Here is an 18,479-nt window from a genome sequence, read left to right on the forward strand (position 1 = left end):
AAGTGACTCCTTCACTTTCAAACCCTTTGCTAGATGTGTGTCCATGTGGGAAAAATGATGGCTTCCAGGCCCCTGTCACATTAGTTCCCATATCCCAGTCTGGACCTCTGTGATCTTTGTTTCATCACTGTTCCAACAAAGTTCAACACAAACTTCAGGAACAGCACCTTGCCTTCTGAGTGAACACATCCATGCCTTCCAAACTCAACTCTGAGTTCAGCAATTTTGGATAATAATTCTCCTTCGCCCACTTCTCCTCCACTGGGACTCAAGCCTACAACCAAGGGACAGTGCTTCACTCTCTGTACTATTGCCAACATCTGACGAGTCTGTCCTAATGAAAGGACGTGTCTCAAACCATTGGCAGCTTATTCCTCTCCATAGATGCTACCGAGCTGCTGCGTTCCTCCAGCACATTTGCATTGCTCTGGATTTCCAGCATCTGCAGAATCTCTTATGCTTCTGATTAACCCCTGGTGGCAGGAAAGAGACACAGTGAAAAACTTTTGTGTACTGTTGATACAAGTCAGCTCAAAACACAAGTGCATCGAGGTAGTAGCAATGCAATCTCTTGAGTCGAGTATGACATTCTCATAAGGAGTTGTCTACTGGTGGGTCCTCGGGTGGCTGTAGAGGCTGATCCGGGATCCACCTATTCTAGTAAGAGTAAGTGGTGGCTGTGGTTAGCAGTTGGGTCTTTTGGTTCATGCTCTCCTTTCACAGCCACCACGTGTTCTCTACAGCACAGCGGAGGTCGACCTCGTGTTGGACAGCTCCACCTGGAACAGACCTCCTCCAGGTGTGTCCGTGTCTCCCCAGTTTATAAATGTAGTGCTGAAATCCTTCAGACTAATTTTAATGTCACCTTTGAAATGTCTGCTTTGCTGAAGGCAACAGTGAGGTAGTACAAAGGGAAAAGCAATAACAGAGCGCAGAGTAAAAGTGTTGCAGTTACAGAGAAAGTGCAGACAGACAATAAGGTGCAAGGTCATAACCAAAGAGACTATAAAAATCAAGATTTCATCTTTATTAGACAAGTTGATAAAAGTTGGATAGAATTTGTCGTGGAGCTTGGTGTTATACGTACCCTCTGACTGACATGGGGGATGAGGGAGAATAGCCAAGCTGGGTGGGGTCTGGGTGGGGTCTTTGATGACGTTGATAGCTTTCTTGAGGCAGTGGGAAGTACAGGCAGAGTTGATGGAGGGAAGGTTTATTTTCCTGATAGACTGGTACTGTTCATGGACCACAGTGCAAGGAAAGGGCAGGCATCTGCAGTAATCCATCATCCATTCATTTTGTTACTTGCTGTATTAGAGACCCCATCCCTCCTTCCCAATCTCAGACCTTCCTTTTCATTCCTTTTCCTCCCCATCGTCTTCCCCCTCCCCTGCCCTCCCCTCCACTCCCCAGCATCCTCCCCCTCACCAATTCTAAAACGGATTTCAATTTTAACCACTCCTAGTTCAGAGGATTAGCCGGCTGGTGGTGTAGCAGCATCAGCACTGGACTTTGGAGCGAAGGCTCCCGAGTTCGAATCCCAGCCAGCTCCTTTGGCACGCTTCCCATCCGTACTGGGTTGAACGATGAGCTAGCAACTCGACCTCGTAAAAAAAGAAATTGTCTGCTACAGAAACATCAACAGCAAAAAGTTGATGGCCTATGCTCCCCATGAGTTTAAAAGACAATTTCCTTTTAGTTCAGAGGAAAGGTCATTGATCTGAAACGTTCATTCCCATTCTCTCTCCATGGACACTGCCTGACCTGATGAGGACTTCTGGCATGCCACACTTTTAATTCTGGCTGGCGCAGCAGAAGCCAAGCAGTGGCCACACTTACCTGGAATGAGTTCCTCCGTGACAGCTGCCCCACCAATGACGTGCCGCCTCTCTAACACGGCGGTGTCCACTCCAGACTTTTGGAGGTAGGCAGCCTGCAAGAGACACTGGAGTTCAGAAGAGCGAGGGAGCAAGGGGACCTGGCCATGAGGATATGGAGATGATATCTTTTATTGTGGGGTATTCTGGAACCAAGGGCCACTGTTGTAAAATAAGGGAGCACCTACTTAAGACAGGGGATAGTCGAGCTTATAGCATTTGCGCCTGTACACAGAGATGCAATAGTAAACTTACTTGCAGGCACATAGCATTATTGACAAAAAAAACATAAATTAAACATAATAATGAACTATTGGCCAAGTGGTTAAGGCGTCGGTCTAGTGATCTGAAGGTCGCCAGTTCGAGCCTCAGCTGAGGCAGCGTGTTGTGTCCTTGAGCAAGGCACTTAACCACACATTGCTCTGCGGTGCCGGTGCCAAGCTGTATGGGTCCTAATGCCCTTCCTTTGGACAACATTGGTGTCGTGAAGAGGGGAGACGCAGCATGGGCAACTGCTGGTCTTCCATACAACCTTGTCCAGGCCTGCGCCCTGGAAACCTTCCAAGGTGCAAATCCATGGTCTCATGAGACTAACGGATGCCTATAAAGATTTTAACAAGAAAGAACACAATTTGAATTTAAAAATACCAATTCTATTTAACACTCAGGGCATTGTGAACATGGAACAGTACAGCATGGGACAGGCCATTCAGCCCATTACATTGTGCTGCTTTTGAGGCCAATTTATACTAAATATCCTCCTTTGTATCATCCATATCCATCCATTCCCTTCATGCTTATGTCTCATAAACTCCACCAAATTGGCTGCTTCCACCACAACTCCTGGCAACCCATTCCAGGCAGCTACCAATCTGTGTTTAAAAAAAAACTTGCCCTCACATCACCTTAAAACATTCTCCCTTCTAACCTTAAAAGCACGTCCTCTGGTGTCTGACACACTTCTACCCTCTGAAGAAGATTCTGTCTGCCTATCTTATCTATGTATCTCACAATTAACTTCAAAAACCTTTATCAGGTCTCTCCTCAGCCTCCAGTACTCCAGGGAGAACAACCCAGGTTTGTCCAACCTATCATACCTTCTAATCCAGGCAGCTTCCTGATAAACCTCCTCTGCATCCTCTCCACATCCTTCCTATATGAACTGCATGCAATACTCCAAGTGCATTCTGACTGAAGTTTTACACGGCTTCACTACGACTTCCTTTTTCCTTGCAGCCTACTGGACTCAACATCTGCAACTCTCCTCAGGCAGGAGGTACAGAAGCCAGAATCACCACATCACCAGGTTCAAGAACACCTACATCCCTTCAACCATTCGGTTCTTGAACTCAATTAGCAAGACCCAAATCAATACCTCAGTATAGCCACATAAAATCACTTCATATTATAATGGACTTAGTTTGTTCTAATTGAATTATTTCTTGTAAAAATTGTGTATAATTTATATTCAATTTGTTTTTCTTGTAAATGCTACTTATCTGAAACAATGTGCCAGAATCAGGTTTCTGGGAGTTGTTGGAAACCACTATTTTTTAAATATTTTTTATAAGATGAATTAATGTAAGACTAAAGTTGTAGTATAATTATTTGTACTTTTTAACAAACTCATTGTATCATTTTAATGCATGCAATGACAATTGTCTAAATGACAATAAACGAGGACTGAGTGTCCTCATAATCTAATCTAATGTATTTTTCACACTTTCTGCCTTACGGGCAGGAAACAATATAGCAGTTAAACTAATGGGTTATCAGCTTTCTTGTGTTTCATTAGCTAAGTTCTAGCACATTACCCTTGTGATATAATTATGCATAGTTATATTTTATCTGTGGAATTTTCTTATCTCGATTATAAAGATGATGGATTTTTTCAGAGGCGCCATCTTTATTTTATCTTCGATTTCTGACTTCTTTTCACTCATTTTAGCTTTATTTCTCAGCTCTTTAGTTTGCTTAGTATTTGTATGTTTTGTTTGTACTTTAAGAATTAAGACTGCCCTTCATTCTTGAGTCCTGGAAGAAACCCAAGGACTACAAAATAGATGGAGATCCAACAATATGGCGCCCGAACACAGGACAATTTCTTGAAGGAAAACCGGACAAAGAAAGGAAGTTTTAAACGTGCAGCTGGGAGGTAAAACATTCCTCTGTTCCTTAATTGTCCGGGAATAAATATCTTCAGTACACCATTTAAAGGGAGTTTAAGAGTGGGTGGATTCTGTATTTTATTTGTGGCGGATTCAATTAAAAATTTTATGGTTGTACAACTTGTGTGGGGCCGGTATAAAATATCAGGACCCCGGAGTTTGATATTACAATCACAACAGAACTAGAGGGTACAGCCTCAAAATTGAGGGACAACCTTTTAGAACAGAGGTAAGGAGGATTTTCTTTTAGCCAGTGTGTAGTGAATCTGTGGAATGGTCTGCCACAGACTGCAGTGGAGGCCAAGTCTGTGGGTATATTTAATGTGGAAATTAATCATTTCCTGATTGGTCAGGGCATCAATGGATATGGCGAGAAGGCAGGTGTATGGGGTTGAGTGGGATCCGGAATCAGCCACGAGGAAATCACGGAGCAGACTCGATGGGCTGAATGGCCTGATTCCGCAGTAATGTCTTATGGTCTAACAGGGTTGTGAGAGTTGCTGGACAAGAGGCTGATAAAAGTTTTAAAGTATCTGACGAATGTTTGTTTCATGGTTACAACCAGGTGTTAGAGTCACAACAGGGTTGTGAGATTTTTGACATCTAAAAATGAAGGGAACTTAAGATCGAGTCTAATACAATGGCCAAAGCTTTGAAACAAACCGGCAAATCCCTCAGGTTCCAGCTGAGAGGGACTGAAATCTTAAGCGCTTACTTAAGTGACGCATATAAACTTGTTACCATTGGTAAGGAAATACGGAAGATGAACAAGTTGGGTCTTTATTCTGAACAAGTTGGGTCTTTATTCTTTGGAGCATAGAAGGTTGAGGGGGGACTTGATAGAGGTATTTAAAATTATGAGGGGGATAGATAGAGTTGACGTGGATAGGCTTTTTCCATTGAGAGTGGGGAAGATTCAAACAAGAGGACATGAGTTGAGAGTTAAAGGGCAAAAGTTTAGGGGTAACATGAGGGGGAACTTCTTTACTCAGTGAGTGGTAGCTGTGTGGAACGAGCTTCCAGCAGAAGTGGTTGAGGCAGGTTCGATATTGTCATTTAAAGTTAAATTGGATAGCTATATGGACAGGAAAGGAATGGAGGGTTATGGGCTGAGTGCAGGTCGGTGGGACTAGGTGAGAGTAAGCATTCGGCACGGACTAGAAGGGCTGAGATGGCCTGTTTCCGTGCTGTAATTGTTATATGGTTAAATGTGCTATCGAAGCTATGTCTAGCGAGGACCGGCTTATAAGCAATATTGAAACAATACATCATCGGATCAGAAAGATGTGGTGGGGAACTACGAAAATAGCTTGCACACTAGCGACCTTAACGTTGCGAAAGCGCAAGCATGCTGAGATATAAGCACAAATGGGTGCGTTAAAACACAAAAACACTGATTTTTGAGTATCAACGTGTGAACTGCAAGTAAATGATTTACAGAGTCAAATCTGTGGACTGTATCGGCAAGTAAGTTATTTAGAACATCAAGATAGTGAGTTGCGCCAGGAAATAGGTGATTTGACTGACCAATTGGGAGAAAATGAAACGATATATAATATGCTAAAGGAGCAGTATGAAAAAGACAATTAAAAAAATTCTGAAAAGCAGATCTCTGAGTTACTGGAACGGGTGAAGGGACAGCGTGCACAATACGTCCGTGGTTAGGAGCTCAGAAGTGAAATCAGGTAAATCTACGCGGCATCGGTGGGCAGTGGGAACAGTGATGTCATTCACGTTGGAAGGCTGCCAACACTGACGAGTTCCCCAAGTACAGCGCCACCTTCAGAACTCCAAGGAACTGCAAGGTGTTAACAGTGATGTCACGTATGTCGGAACAACACGGACTAGACCGAGAAAAATACACTTTGGGAACTGTAAATGGATACTGACTCAGAGACCTCTAGTGGCTGATGATGACAGTAGTGAGATCTTTGGTCTGGCTGCCGTGAAATATTTGTCCCAATGAAACACGCAAGACTAATGGTGGAGATTTTGTAAAAAGACAGGAGGTTTCCAATCACCAGCAACAATAAAAACTGGCACATTGGACCATTTGTCCAAGGAAGTTCCACATCCCAAAAGAAAAGGAAGCTTAAAGACTTCGGTTGAACTTCAACGTATTAGGAATATACTGTATACCAACTGCATTCAAACTTTAGCTGCTCTGCTAACAACTCAGCAAATAGATCAGTTGGCACGGTGAATTGAAGATTGTATAGGAGAGGATAAGTGGAATTTACCAGATGATTGGGATGTAATTTTTTTAATTGGTTGGAATGACAACCCCCAACACAAGGTGACTGCAAACAAAAAAGCTGCAGGTGATGTTTCTGAATATGAAACCCGCTTCAAAACAGTTTAGATCAGCTACTCAGGAGTTCAAGAAACAACTGAAGATAATATGGAAGAATCCACAGATAGCTCTCTGAAGTCAACTTTCATGGATGGTTTGAAATCAGATGTTGCCAAAACAGTGAAGCTAACAAAAGCAAATTGGAGTGAAACTGCCCATTTCCTACCACAATCTGGTGCAAACTGCAAAACAATACAGCAGATATCGAAGTCCAAATAAGATCTGAACAGATGAGCTAACTGCCTACACCTGCTAACCAACAGAAGAAGTGAAACTGGAATTCACAGCAATATACTAATTTACTAGTTGGAAATGAATGCGATGTACTTTATTTGCTTGAATATCTAGCCCTCAAGGGACACAAAGCAAATTTGGACAAGGCACATTAAAACATGAGGAAGTGGCTTATATGGGTTGGGCAAATGGGAAATCACTGAAGATCATGGAAAGGCTGTTAAATCAGCAAAACCACCTACAACAGTCCAGCAACTTCAATCATTTCTGGGTTTGTGCAACTACAACAGCACATGGTTCAATTCACATGTGGAAATTGCTTAAACCCCTCACTAGTCTGTTGAAAGGCAGCAAGCACTCTGATGACCCTGAGTACTTAGTATCACCTTTAAAGCTTTCCAAACTTTAAAGGTGATACTAAGTACTGCACCTGCGATGGGAATCCCTGATACAGAAAGACCATTTACCCTGTTTGTTAACAAGAAGCATGGCTACATGACACCAGTTTTAACTCAAGAACATGGATTCCAACAGCATCCTGTTGGTTATCACTCTGCCAAACTGAGCAATGTAGCGTTAGGATGGGGTTAGCGTCTACGAGTAGTGCAGGCAACCTACCTGTTTCAAACAGTGTGCTGGATCAGACGTTAAACGTTTGATGCCCACCCTCAGTGCATACTTTACTGACTATGAACAGAGCATCTCAAGTGACCGCTCCTCAGTAGTCCAAGTGGCCCACTGTTCTTGAGGTACCTGATATCATCATCCAATCAGCAAGTCCAGCCACACTGTTGCCAGTGGACATGGAAGATTATGATGATCATGGCCATGTTAGAACAAAAACATGCCAAGAAGATGCAAATTATCATAAAGAAGTGAGCCCACATCTGGTTCTGTACACTGACAGCTCCTCAGTCATTGAGGAAGGAGTTCAAATGTCTGGTTGGGCTGTTGTCAGAGAAAATGAAAATGAAGTTATGCTGCAACTGTACAGGGTACTGGTGAGGCTGCATCTGGAGTACTGCGTGCAGTTCTGTTTTCCTTACTTGAAGGATATACTGGCTTTGGAGGCAGTGCAGAGGATGTTCACCAGGTTGATTCCAGAGGTGAGGGGGTTAGACTATGAGGAGAGATTAAGTCGCCTGGGACTGTACTCGCTGGAATTCAGAAGAATGAGAGTAGGTCTCATGCTGTTGTTCAGTCGTTAAGTCAAGTCCGACTCTTCATGGTGTCATGGACTTCTACACACCAAGCCTTCTTGTTGGAAACTGCCTAAGATCCCCCAAGGTCATACATATTGTCTGAGTAACATTATCTATCCATTGTAGCCTTTGCCGTTCTCTCCTCCTTTTACCTGTTTTACCTAACATGAGAGTCTTCTGCAAGGAATCCTGTCTTCTCACGGTGTGGCCAAAATATTTGAGTTTTGGAGATCTTATAGAAACATATAAAATTATGAAAGGGATGGATAAGATAGAGCCAGGAAAGTTGTTTCCACTAGTAGGTGAGACAAGAACTAGGGGACATAGTCTCAAGATTCGGGGGAGTAGATTTAGGACGGAGATGAGGAGGAACTGCTTTTCCCAGAGAGTGGTGAATCTGTGGAATTCTCTACCCAATGAAGCAGTGGAGGCTATATTTATATTTAAGACAAGGTTGGATAGATTTTTGAATAGTAGGGGAATTAAGGATTATGGGGAAAAGGCAGGTAGGTGGAGATGAGTTCATGGCCAGATCAGTCATGATCTTATTGAATGGTGGAGCAGGCTCGACAGGCCAGATGGCCGACTCCTGCTCCTATTTAACCATATAGCCATATAACAATTACAGCACGAAAACATGCCATCCTGGCCCTTCTAGTCTGTGCTGAACTCTTACTCTCACCTAGTCCCACCAACCCACACTCAGCCCATAACCTTCCATTCCTTTCCTGTCCATTTAGCTGTCCAATTTAACTTTAAACGACAACATCGAACCTGCCTCAACCACTTCTGCTGGAAGCTCGTTCTACACAGGTACCACTCTCTGAGTGAAGAAGTTTTCCCCCTTATGTTACCCGTAAACTTTTGCCCTTTAACTCTCAACTCATGTCCTCTTGTTTGAATCTCCCCCACTCTCAATGGAAAAAGCCTTTCTTATGTTCTTATAAAGTGATGGCCTTGGGAAACATGGCTCCTGATACCTCTGCACAACAGGCAGGACTGAAAGCTAGCAGAAGGAAAATCAGCTAATATCTACACAAATTCTTGATATGCTTTCAGAGTCGTTCATGACTTCAGGAGTTTATGGAGACAAAGAGGATTTCTTACAACCATGGGAACTCCAATCAAGAATGGCCAACTACTACGAGAACTTATCAAAGTCACGCAAATACCATCAGAAGTTGCAATATTAAAATGTAAAGGTCACTCTAATATGACCACATTGGAAAGCTGTGGAATCGCATGAAACTGCAAAAGGGGCAGCGGAGCAGGAATAAAGAAATAAAAGAAAGCCCAATAACTGAAACCAAGTTAAACACTGTGTCACAGATGAACATGCAAGATCAGTGATCGAATGAAGAAGTGATACTGGATGGAAAATGGTAGGTTACTAAACGACGATGGAGTATGGAGATATGGCACTAGTCATACACTGGTGGCCCCAGCTGAGCTGCTTCCTTACCTGGCACAGCAGATACACTCCTTAGAACACATTGGAGTGCAAAAGATGGTCAACAGATTCTCTCAGAGGTGGTGGAATCAAAAGTTCAGGATGCAAGCTCGACAAACAGTTGAGAGATGTATGACATGGCAGAAAACAAGCCCTGCATCAACGGAGAAACTACCTCAACTAAGTACTCCTGCCCCACCTGGTCCATTTTTACATCTACGTTTCTTTACCGAAGGGTCAAGGATATTCAGAAGTGTCAGTAATGGTGAACAAATTTTCAAGATGGGTGGAAGCCATCCCAGCAAGAAAAGTTCTTGCCACACACACAGCCAAAACTCTGATTAGGGATGATATTCCTAGATGGGGATTTCCATGTCACATTGACTCCGACAAAGGAACACATTTCACTGGAAGTGTTTGTCAAGAATTATGTTGATGGATAAACATTGAATGGTCTTTTTATTGTCCACATCATCCAGAGTCATCAAGTTGAAAGAATGAATGGCATCACCAAACAACAGTTGACTAAGTGTCACGAGGAAGGTGTACCATGACCTACATCTCTTTGTTTGGTTTGACGCAGCATCAGAGCAACCCCGACAAGAGAACAAAATTGAGTCCAGTTGAAGAGGTGCCAGGAGTGACTTATGTCACTACTGGGAGCTCTCAACCTCAGACAGGCTGATATACACATTATGGCAGACAGCTTAATTGATTATTGCGTGAAACTAACCCCAGTTGTTCAGTCTGTTTCCCAGCAGATCACTCCTCACTGAAGTGGCCCATCAGAGGAGGACGGAACATAAGTGGAAACACACCAGCCACTGCAATTGATCCAAAATGACTCCAGACAAAGACAAGTACTATGAGACGACTTCAAGTACAAATATAATTATTGGACATCTTTATTGAACGTTATGGACTTTATTTTGATGCCTGTTGTTATTATATTTTTTTGCCCTTATTATAATATTATTATATTATATTTCCCTTATTCATGATACACTGGTTGAAATGACTCACAATAAATATGCAGGACTATAAATGATTTTGAATAGTTTTTGATTACTCTGTAACGTAGATACTTAAAGTTTTATTTTCGTCCCTGAATTTTCAGATGTGATTCTGCCAGTGTCCCTTATAGAATCAAAGGGGGGACTGTTGGAAACCATTGTTTTTAATACTTTTTATAAGATGAATTAATGTAAGACTAAAGTTGTACTTTTAACCATTTGTACTTTTTAACAAACTCATCTATTTTTCACAGTATGTGGTGGTTCATCCCTGGCAAACAGTATAGCAGTGAAACTAATGGTTTATCAGCTTTCTCATTTTTCATTGGCTAAGTATTAGCACATTACATGTGACATAATTGTGCAACCAGTGATTGGTTTATTTTATCTGCAGAATTTTCTTATCTCGATTATAAAGGTGATGGGATTTTTCAGAGGCGCCATCATTATTTTCTTTTATCTTCAACTTATGGTAACACGAGGAATTCTGCAGATGCTGGAAATTCAAGCAACACATATCAAAGTTGCTGGTGAATGCAGCAAGCCAGGCAGCATCTCTAGGAAGCGGTACAGTCGACGTTTCGGGCCGAGACCCTTCGTCAGGACTCAATATACGGTGTTGCTCCTCTGAGTGTGGCCTCATCGTGGCAGTAAAGGAGGCCATGAACTGACGTGTTGGAATGGGAATGGGAAGTCGGATTGAAATGGGTGGCCACTGGGAGATCCCACTTTTTCTGGTGCTTGGCAAAGCAGTCTCCCAATCTACATTGAGTCTCACTGATATACAGGAGGCCACACCTGGAACACCAGACACAGTAAGTGACCCCACAGACTCACAGGTAAAGTGTCACCTCAATGTGAGGGACTGTTTGGGGCCCTGAATGGTAGTGAGGGAGGAAGTGTTGGGCAGGTGTTTCTCCATTACTTCCACCATCCCCAGCAGGATCCCACCACACCCCCACTTTCCACATGTGACTCCCTTGTCCCTTCATTTCTCCCCACTGATCTCCCTGCTGGTACTTATCCTTGCAAGCGTAACATGTGCCACACCAATCGATTTCCCAGCTCGTTACTTCACCCTCCCTCTCTCCCAGTTTCACCTATCATCTACTACCTTGTACTTCTTCCTCCCCTCCTCCCACCTTCTAACTCTGACTTCTCATCTCTTTTCTCCCCAGTGCTGATGAAGGATTTTCCCTAAAACATTAACCATTTACCCTTTCCCACCGATGCTGCCTGGCCTGCTGTGTTCCTCCAGTTTTCTGTGTGTGGCCAGTGATAATAACCAGGATTCGGATTCTGAACAAGATTCAGTATTGAGATTAAACCAGGGTGACCATGATGGTGAGACAGGTTTGAGGGGCCGAGTGGCCTAGGCCTGCTTGTAATTCATATGTTTGTACATTCAGCAAAGGCCAGATTTTGAGCTTCCTGTAATCCTGTTCCAGCAGAACACATTTGAATACACTCTGAATGACAACAGCTTGTGATAAGATAACACTGTTATATAACATCCTCAAACGTCCCACAGTATGTCACAGGAGCACTTTCAACTAAAACCTGACACCAAGCAATGCTGGGAGGTACCTGGGGAAGGGATCCAGACCAGGCTCCCTGGCCCACCGTGCCCGCACTGACCATGTCATCCATCCAACTGATCTCATCTGTCTGCAGAATGAATGAACTGAGATGGGCCAGCTTGCTCCCACCTCCAATTGTCCTGTCACCTCTGAGCCCCTTCAGTTATTTCAGAGTCTCTCTGATTATATCTCCTTGTGTGCATCCAGGATGCCTTGATCCCCCCCTCAAAAACAATTCCCCCCCCAACCCTTCTCTCGCTACCCAAGACCAAGTCTACAGCCTTTCCCAACACCATTCCAAACCGAGCAGCGGGAACTGGGGAGTCAGCCTGGCCTTTTCTCCCTTCTCTCCTGAGGACCACTTGCCGTGGGTACACAGTGCAGGGAACAGACAGTCTGGGCTGTGCCTGGCGTTAATAACTCCCCCAGTTCAAGCAGGAACAATACCTCGATTAGAGTGGAAGTCAAGAAGGTGTACGTACGGCAATGAGACCATTGTGTCCTAGAGAAACGAAGAAAACATGTCAGTGTCCTGTTGTTCACAGTGAGATTGCGCTCAGCATAAGCAAAGTAACCTGGTGATGGCGTCAATGAACAACAAATACATTTATATAGACACAAGAGATTCTGCAGCTGCTGGAAATCCATACAAACAAACATAAAACTCCCTTCTCTTCTCCTCACTTACCCATCATCTCCCTCGTGGCCCGCCTCCTTCCCTCTCTCCCATAGTCCACTCCCTTCTCCTAAGATTCCTCCTTCTTCAGCCTTTTTCCTACTTCCACCTATCATCTGCCAGCTTCTGACTTTACTCCCCTCCCCCACACACCCTCCACCGTTTCCTCTAAGCTGCACAAGCGCACGGCCGCACAGTAGCTGAAATGCTCCCGTGCACATAGCCTTTGTTGCCGCACAGCTGGAATTGAATGTGGCTATAAGTTTATGAAATGTTAATAATTTCCTTTGTTGTACTGCATTTTATTATAACCTTTGATCAATAAATGTGTGATTTTTCATTTTCGTTCTAAATATTCATAGTAGAATATTACAGAAAAAAACATTTAGAGTGCTGTTCAGTTTTCAGGTGACATAAACGTTTTCAGCTCAGAGCAATGTTTGGTCCGCACAGTTGTAAAAACAAAATAGGGGGAATGTTGCTCATCTTTCCTCATTCCAGCTGCCCTCTCACCTCTTCTGTTCTCGTTACCCACCCATTGCCTGTGATGCCCCTTCTCCCATGGTCCACTGCCCTCTCCAGTCAGATTCTCCTCTTCTTTTAACTTTTAATGGTGGTTGACAGTCAAACTTAAAGGTGCATTAGCACCACCTGACTGGAGTGTGGTGTAGGGAAATAGGGGGAAAATCCTGCTACTTCTCTTTTCAGATGAAAATCACCCCAAAGAGCCCTATAGATTGTAAACAATGCAAGACGATGCTGTGAATTAAAGTCACTCCCATAACTTTACAAAGTTTTAAAATGAAAACTATCAACCCCCAAAGATTGTAATGAAGCCTACATTTGATTTTTTTAACCTTATGCTTCACGCTGTAACAGTATATGTCCAAATGTTTCATGATGACAAAACTTGCACAATCCAGAATGATGCTTTCCAACAAGATACAAGAAAAAATTAAGCCTAGTTTGCCCAATTCTAAGTCATGTCAAAACAATTCGAACCATCGACTGTACCTCTTCCTAGAGATGCTGCCTGGCCTGCTGCGTTCACCAGCAACTTTTATGTGTGTTGCTTGAAATTCCAGCATCTGCAGATCGCCTCGTGTTTGCGTTTTTAAATTCCTTTCCTTCTTGTTTTACCCCCTTCTCCCATAAACCCAACAGTTACGTGTATTCTATAAAGGTGTGTGATTTTTTTCAATTTGCATTTTAAATATTCATATTACATAAAAATTTAAATGTCGCACATTTTTCAGGCTGTAAAAATTTCCTGCTTAGAGTAACGGTTGGGCCATGCAGCTGTAAAAAGAATTAGAACATTGCCCCCACCTTCCCCCTCACCTGACCACCTGACCTGCTAAGTTCCCCAGCATTTTGTTTTTGTTTCTCTACATTCATATAGCACCTGTACAACAGTTAGGGCTAGGATTTGAATGCACAAAAAAATTGGACATCATTCACAAAGTTTGTCAGGGCATATTTTCTGAAAATCAGAGTAAAATGTTATAAAATTACGCTAGTGGCACCGGTGAAAGCAGATACAACAGAGGTGTTTTAGGAGGCTCTTGGAATGTGTGGGTAATGCTGAGATACAGACATTATGTAAGCAGAAGGGATGAGTTTAGTTAGGCATTTAATTTCTAGTTTAGCACAAACATTGTGGATCAAAGGTTCTGTTCCTGTGACCTATGTTCTAATACCCGAGAGAAAATAAAGACATGGGAGATGACACCAAAACAAAATTGTTCTGATGCCCATCTCAGTGCTGGCAAAGGGTAGACTCTGGGACAGAGAGTTCAGAACCAGAATTAGTATCACCAATATATACTGTGAAATTTGTTAACTTAGCAGCAGCAGTACAATGCAATACATGATAAATGTAGAATAACTAAATAAATTAAAGTATATGCATGTATATTAAACAGTTAAATTAAGAATAGTGCAAAAACAGAAATAAAAAAAAGTGAGGGAGTGTTCACGGGATCAATGTCCATTTAGGAATCAGATGGCAGGGGGGAAGAAGCTGTTCCTGAATCATTGATATGTGCCTTCAGGTTCCTGTACGTCCTGCAGTTACACTGAACGCTGACCAATGCACAGCCTCAAAGTCAGGGTGAGGCCTCTCCTGTAGTGTAGGGCAGCCGGGTAAGATCAACACACACAAAACGTGCTTTTCTCAAATGGCACAGAGATCAAAAGTCACGGGCATTAGCAGCATCAATGGAAATCATAAAGAAAGCACACCAGTGGCTCTACTTTGTCTGGAGTTCGAGGAGATTCAGAAGGCCACCAAAGACTCTTACATATCTCTATAGACGCGCAATGGAGAGCATTCTGACTGATTGCATCAGTGCCCATCATGGAGGCTCTAAGAGACAGGATCGCAAGAGGCTGCAAAGGGAAGAAGACTCCCCCAGCTCTCCCCACCATCAAGGACACCTTCTCGGGCGAGAAGTTGGCATCCATTACCAAGGAGCCTCACCACGTTCTCCGCTCGTTACTACCATCAGGGGAGAAGTACAGGAGCCTGAAGACACACACTCAGGAACAGCAACTCTCCTCCACCATCAGATGTCTGAACAGTCTATGAACCCATGAAGACTATCTCATTATTCCTTTCTCCCCCGCCCACTGTTTTTTGATATTTATAGTAATTTTATGTTTTTGCACTGTACTGCAACTGCCAGACAACACACTTTATGCCACATTAGACAGTAATAACAAACAATTCAATCTACCCTGACATACATGCTCTCCAAATCCCAGCATAGAGGCAAAAGGAAAAGAGCGCGTGGGAGAGTTTTACAGGAGCAGAGCTCCAGCCTCGATGGAGTGACAGAGTCAAAATCAGGATCAGGTTTATCATCCTTCAACAGGACCGGAAAGGAAGGGAGAAGATGCCAGAATAAGAAGGTGGGGAGGGAGACTTCATGAAGTGTCTCAGCCCAAAACATCAACTCTCCGTAGACGCTGCCTGACCTGCTCAGTTCCTCCGGCATTTTGTGCGTGTCTAAGCCTGTTCTATCACTGTCTCCAAAGAGCGTTTAGGTGAGGGGAGGGCATGTGGCCGAAGACGGACAAGGCCAGACACTTGGTTCTCCAAGTATGCCACCAGCTTCAGTTGGTACCTGGAGAAGGTAAAACTCCATCATCGCCCCCACCGGTGACAGCTTGTGCCCGTGGGGTGAGCAACCAGCAGAACACAGGGTGCTCTCATTGAGGAGGAGGACGAGTTACAGATGGTGGCTAGAGTAATGCTTTATAGTGCCAGAGATTGGAAGATTGGGGTTCAATTCCCACCTGTTGCCTGTAGGAAACATGTACATACTCCCCAGTGATCACGTGGGGTTTCCTCCGGGTGTTCCGGTTTCCTCCCACTTGCCAAAGTACAAGTTAGGACGAGTAAATTATGGTCATGCTACGTTGCCCCTGGAAGTATTGCGACACTTGCAGGCTGCCTCCGACTGTGTTGGCCATTGATGCAAAACCATGGATTTCAGTGTATGTTTCAATGCACCTGACAAATAAGTATTTTCTTCTTCTAGAGCGCAAGTACACTGAATAACATCCAGTACCTCACCACAGAAGGTTACCCTTCCTGGCGTTTCAATTTCGCAGAGCAGAGGTGGCGAATTAAACACCGAGCAGAGAGTAACCCTGAGCGTGTTCGCACACTTCTGTGACTCAAACACGCAGTCCCGCTCACGCACACTCTCGCCGAGACTTAGACACACACACACACACCCTCAGAGACAGACACTATCTCTCTCTCCGCCTCCGCCTTTCGCAGACCTACACACATTCACTAAACAGCCACATGCAGTACATTCACCCGCACACTCGGAGCAGAGAGCGGTGTAGTTACGGTGTTGCCCTTTTCTCCGCGAACTCCGTTTACAGTGTTGTAGACCCTCTCTCCCCACTTCCCCTCCGTCGTTTGACAGGGGCTGTTCAGCGAACGCTCACCTCCCCCGATGACCACGGCGTCATACTGCGCCCGCAGTCCGGTTCCGGCGCTGCCCCGCGTCCCGGGAACCCTCGGCAGGATTCGGCGGAGGCAGACCCGCTCCCAACCGATCGCCATGATCCTGAAGAACGGAGCTCAGGCCCGCCTACAACAACAGAGGGGGTGGCTCCAGCCCTAACCAGTCGGACCTTGGGCTTGGCACAATTTATACTCGGCTCATCACCTCCAAACTAGCTCCTGGAGCGACACACAATCTGCTCGTGTATCTCTTGGCCGAATTTAAGGTGGTGACGAATCTGCTTATAGGAGAGAAGTTGAAAAGCTGGCTGAATGTTGCTAGAACAACGTCAGAAAAACTATACAGCTGATTATCGACTACAGGAGGAGGAAGCCGAAGCTCTATGAGCCAGTCCTCATTAGGAAATCGGAGGGGGAATGGGTCTGCAGGTTTTAATTCCTTGTCGGTATCATGAGTCACCATAAGGGAAAGCACGGCAGCGCCTCTACTTTCTTAAAGTTTGCATATCATCTAAAACTTTGGCAAACTTTTATAGATGCACAGAGGAGAGTATAGTAACTGGTCGCATTATGACCGAGTATGGAAACACAAGTGCTCGGGAATGGAAGAGACTAAATAATTTTAATTTTGAGTTATCAACTTCAAACTTTCTGCATAATCACTCAAAGAGTTGAACTGCACATGCATGTAACGAGAGCTGTATAACTCCTCTCCTACCTCGGGCCAGGAACTTATCAATCACCCCTGCTGTGGACCACTTTCTGGAGGTCCAAGACGCCAGCTTCTACAAAGAAGGGATCCGTGTGCTCCACGACCGCTGGACTAAGTGTGTACATGTAGGAGGGGACTATGTTGAAAAATAGATGTGCTAGGTTTTCTAAAATTGACTCCTTCTACCCTAGGCCACGAACATATCAATCACCCCTGGTATTACAAAAAAATTAGAGTGCCCTTCAGTTTCCAGGCTGTGTAAACTTTTCCTGCGCAGAGCAATGTTTGGTTCGCACAGTTGTAAAATAATGGAGGGAATGGTGCCCATCTATTTTCTTCCATTCCAGCTGCCCTCTCACCTCTTCTCTTCTCCTGACCCACCCATCACCCCTCTGATGCCCTTCCTCCTTCCCTTTCTCCCATGGTCCACTGTCCTCTCCTATCAGAATCTTCTCTCTCTCTCTGTCTTGTTTTACGGTGGTTGGCACCCAGCTTAATGGTGCATTACCGCCACCTTCTGCTCCAGAGTGTGCAATAGACTTACATTCTAAATCCCTTCACCCAATCACACACACACACACCCTAACCTACACTCTATCCTCCCCTCTTTGGCCGTCCTAGTACCCTATTCCTGTTTATCTGTCATAGCCTATAAAAAAAACCCTGTACCCCCTAAGAAAGCTAAAAATACCCTATCCTGTGCTCTCTCAACCATGCCCAGCAACCCTTTTAATGTGATTTTCTGCACCCCCAATTCCCTTAGATTAATTCTCATCATTTCTCTCTGTATCCCATACTTCCTGCAATTCAGAACTACATGTTCTACTGACTCCTCTTCCTGACATTCCTCACACAATCCTGTCTGGTATTTCCTTATCATTTTCAATGTTTTGTTTAATGCACAGTGCCCCAGCCTTAACCTAGTCCACACAGTTTCCTCTCTTCTGTATCCACCACCTACCCTAGTACCTGCAACACTCTTTTTGTATTTGATATAAATGCCTCCCTTTCCCCTCCCTGTCCCATCTTTCTTGCCACATTTGGTTGATTTTTTCCCAGATTACACACTTAACCTCTGTTTTACTGATACCAATGTGCATTTCTACATTTTCTTTCTTTAACATCCTCTTTGCCAACTCATTCACCCTCTCATTCCCCTTCACCCCTACATGGCTGGAACCCATAGAAATTTTACCTGACCTCCTTGATTTGCAATTCTTGCGACTAAC

At 44.1% G+C, this 18,479-nt stretch overlaps 1 protein-coding gene across 5 annotated transcripts in view; it reads right to left on the reverse strand.

Annotated features, from left to right (window-relative positions):
- Positions 1–16,846, reverse strand: part of pyroxd2 (pyridine nucleotide-disulphide oxidoreductase domain 2) — a 62,132-nt gene extending 45,286 nt beyond the window's left edge. The window contains exons 1-3 of one of the 5 annotated variants that reach the window (XM_072239030.1): positions 16,520–16,846; positions 12,360–12,379; positions 1,840–1,933 (exon numbers count right to left, since the gene is read on the reverse strand). In XM_072239030.1, the coding sequence (XP_072095131.1) occupies positions 1,840–1,933; positions 12,360–12,379; positions 16,520–16,637 (232 nt within the window). In that variant the 5' untranslated portion in view covers positions 16,638–16,846. The remainder of the gene's footprint in view (positions 1–1,839; positions 1,934–12,359; positions 12,380–16,519) is intronic. The other 4 variants (XM_072239031.1, XM_072239027.1, XM_072239028.1 and 1 more) reach the window with 4 other exon arrangements.
- Between the last annotated feature and the right edge of the window lie 1,633 nt (positions 16,847–18,479).

This window comes from Mobula birostris, chromosome 21 (genome assembly GCF_030028105.1).
Source record: "Mobula birostris isolate sMobBir1 chromosome 21, sMobBir1.hap1, whole genome shotgun sequence".
In the NCBI taxonomy this organism is placed as follows: domain Eukaryota; kingdom Metazoa; phylum Chordata; class Chondrichthyes; order Myliobatiformes; family Myliobatidae; genus Mobula; species Mobula birostris.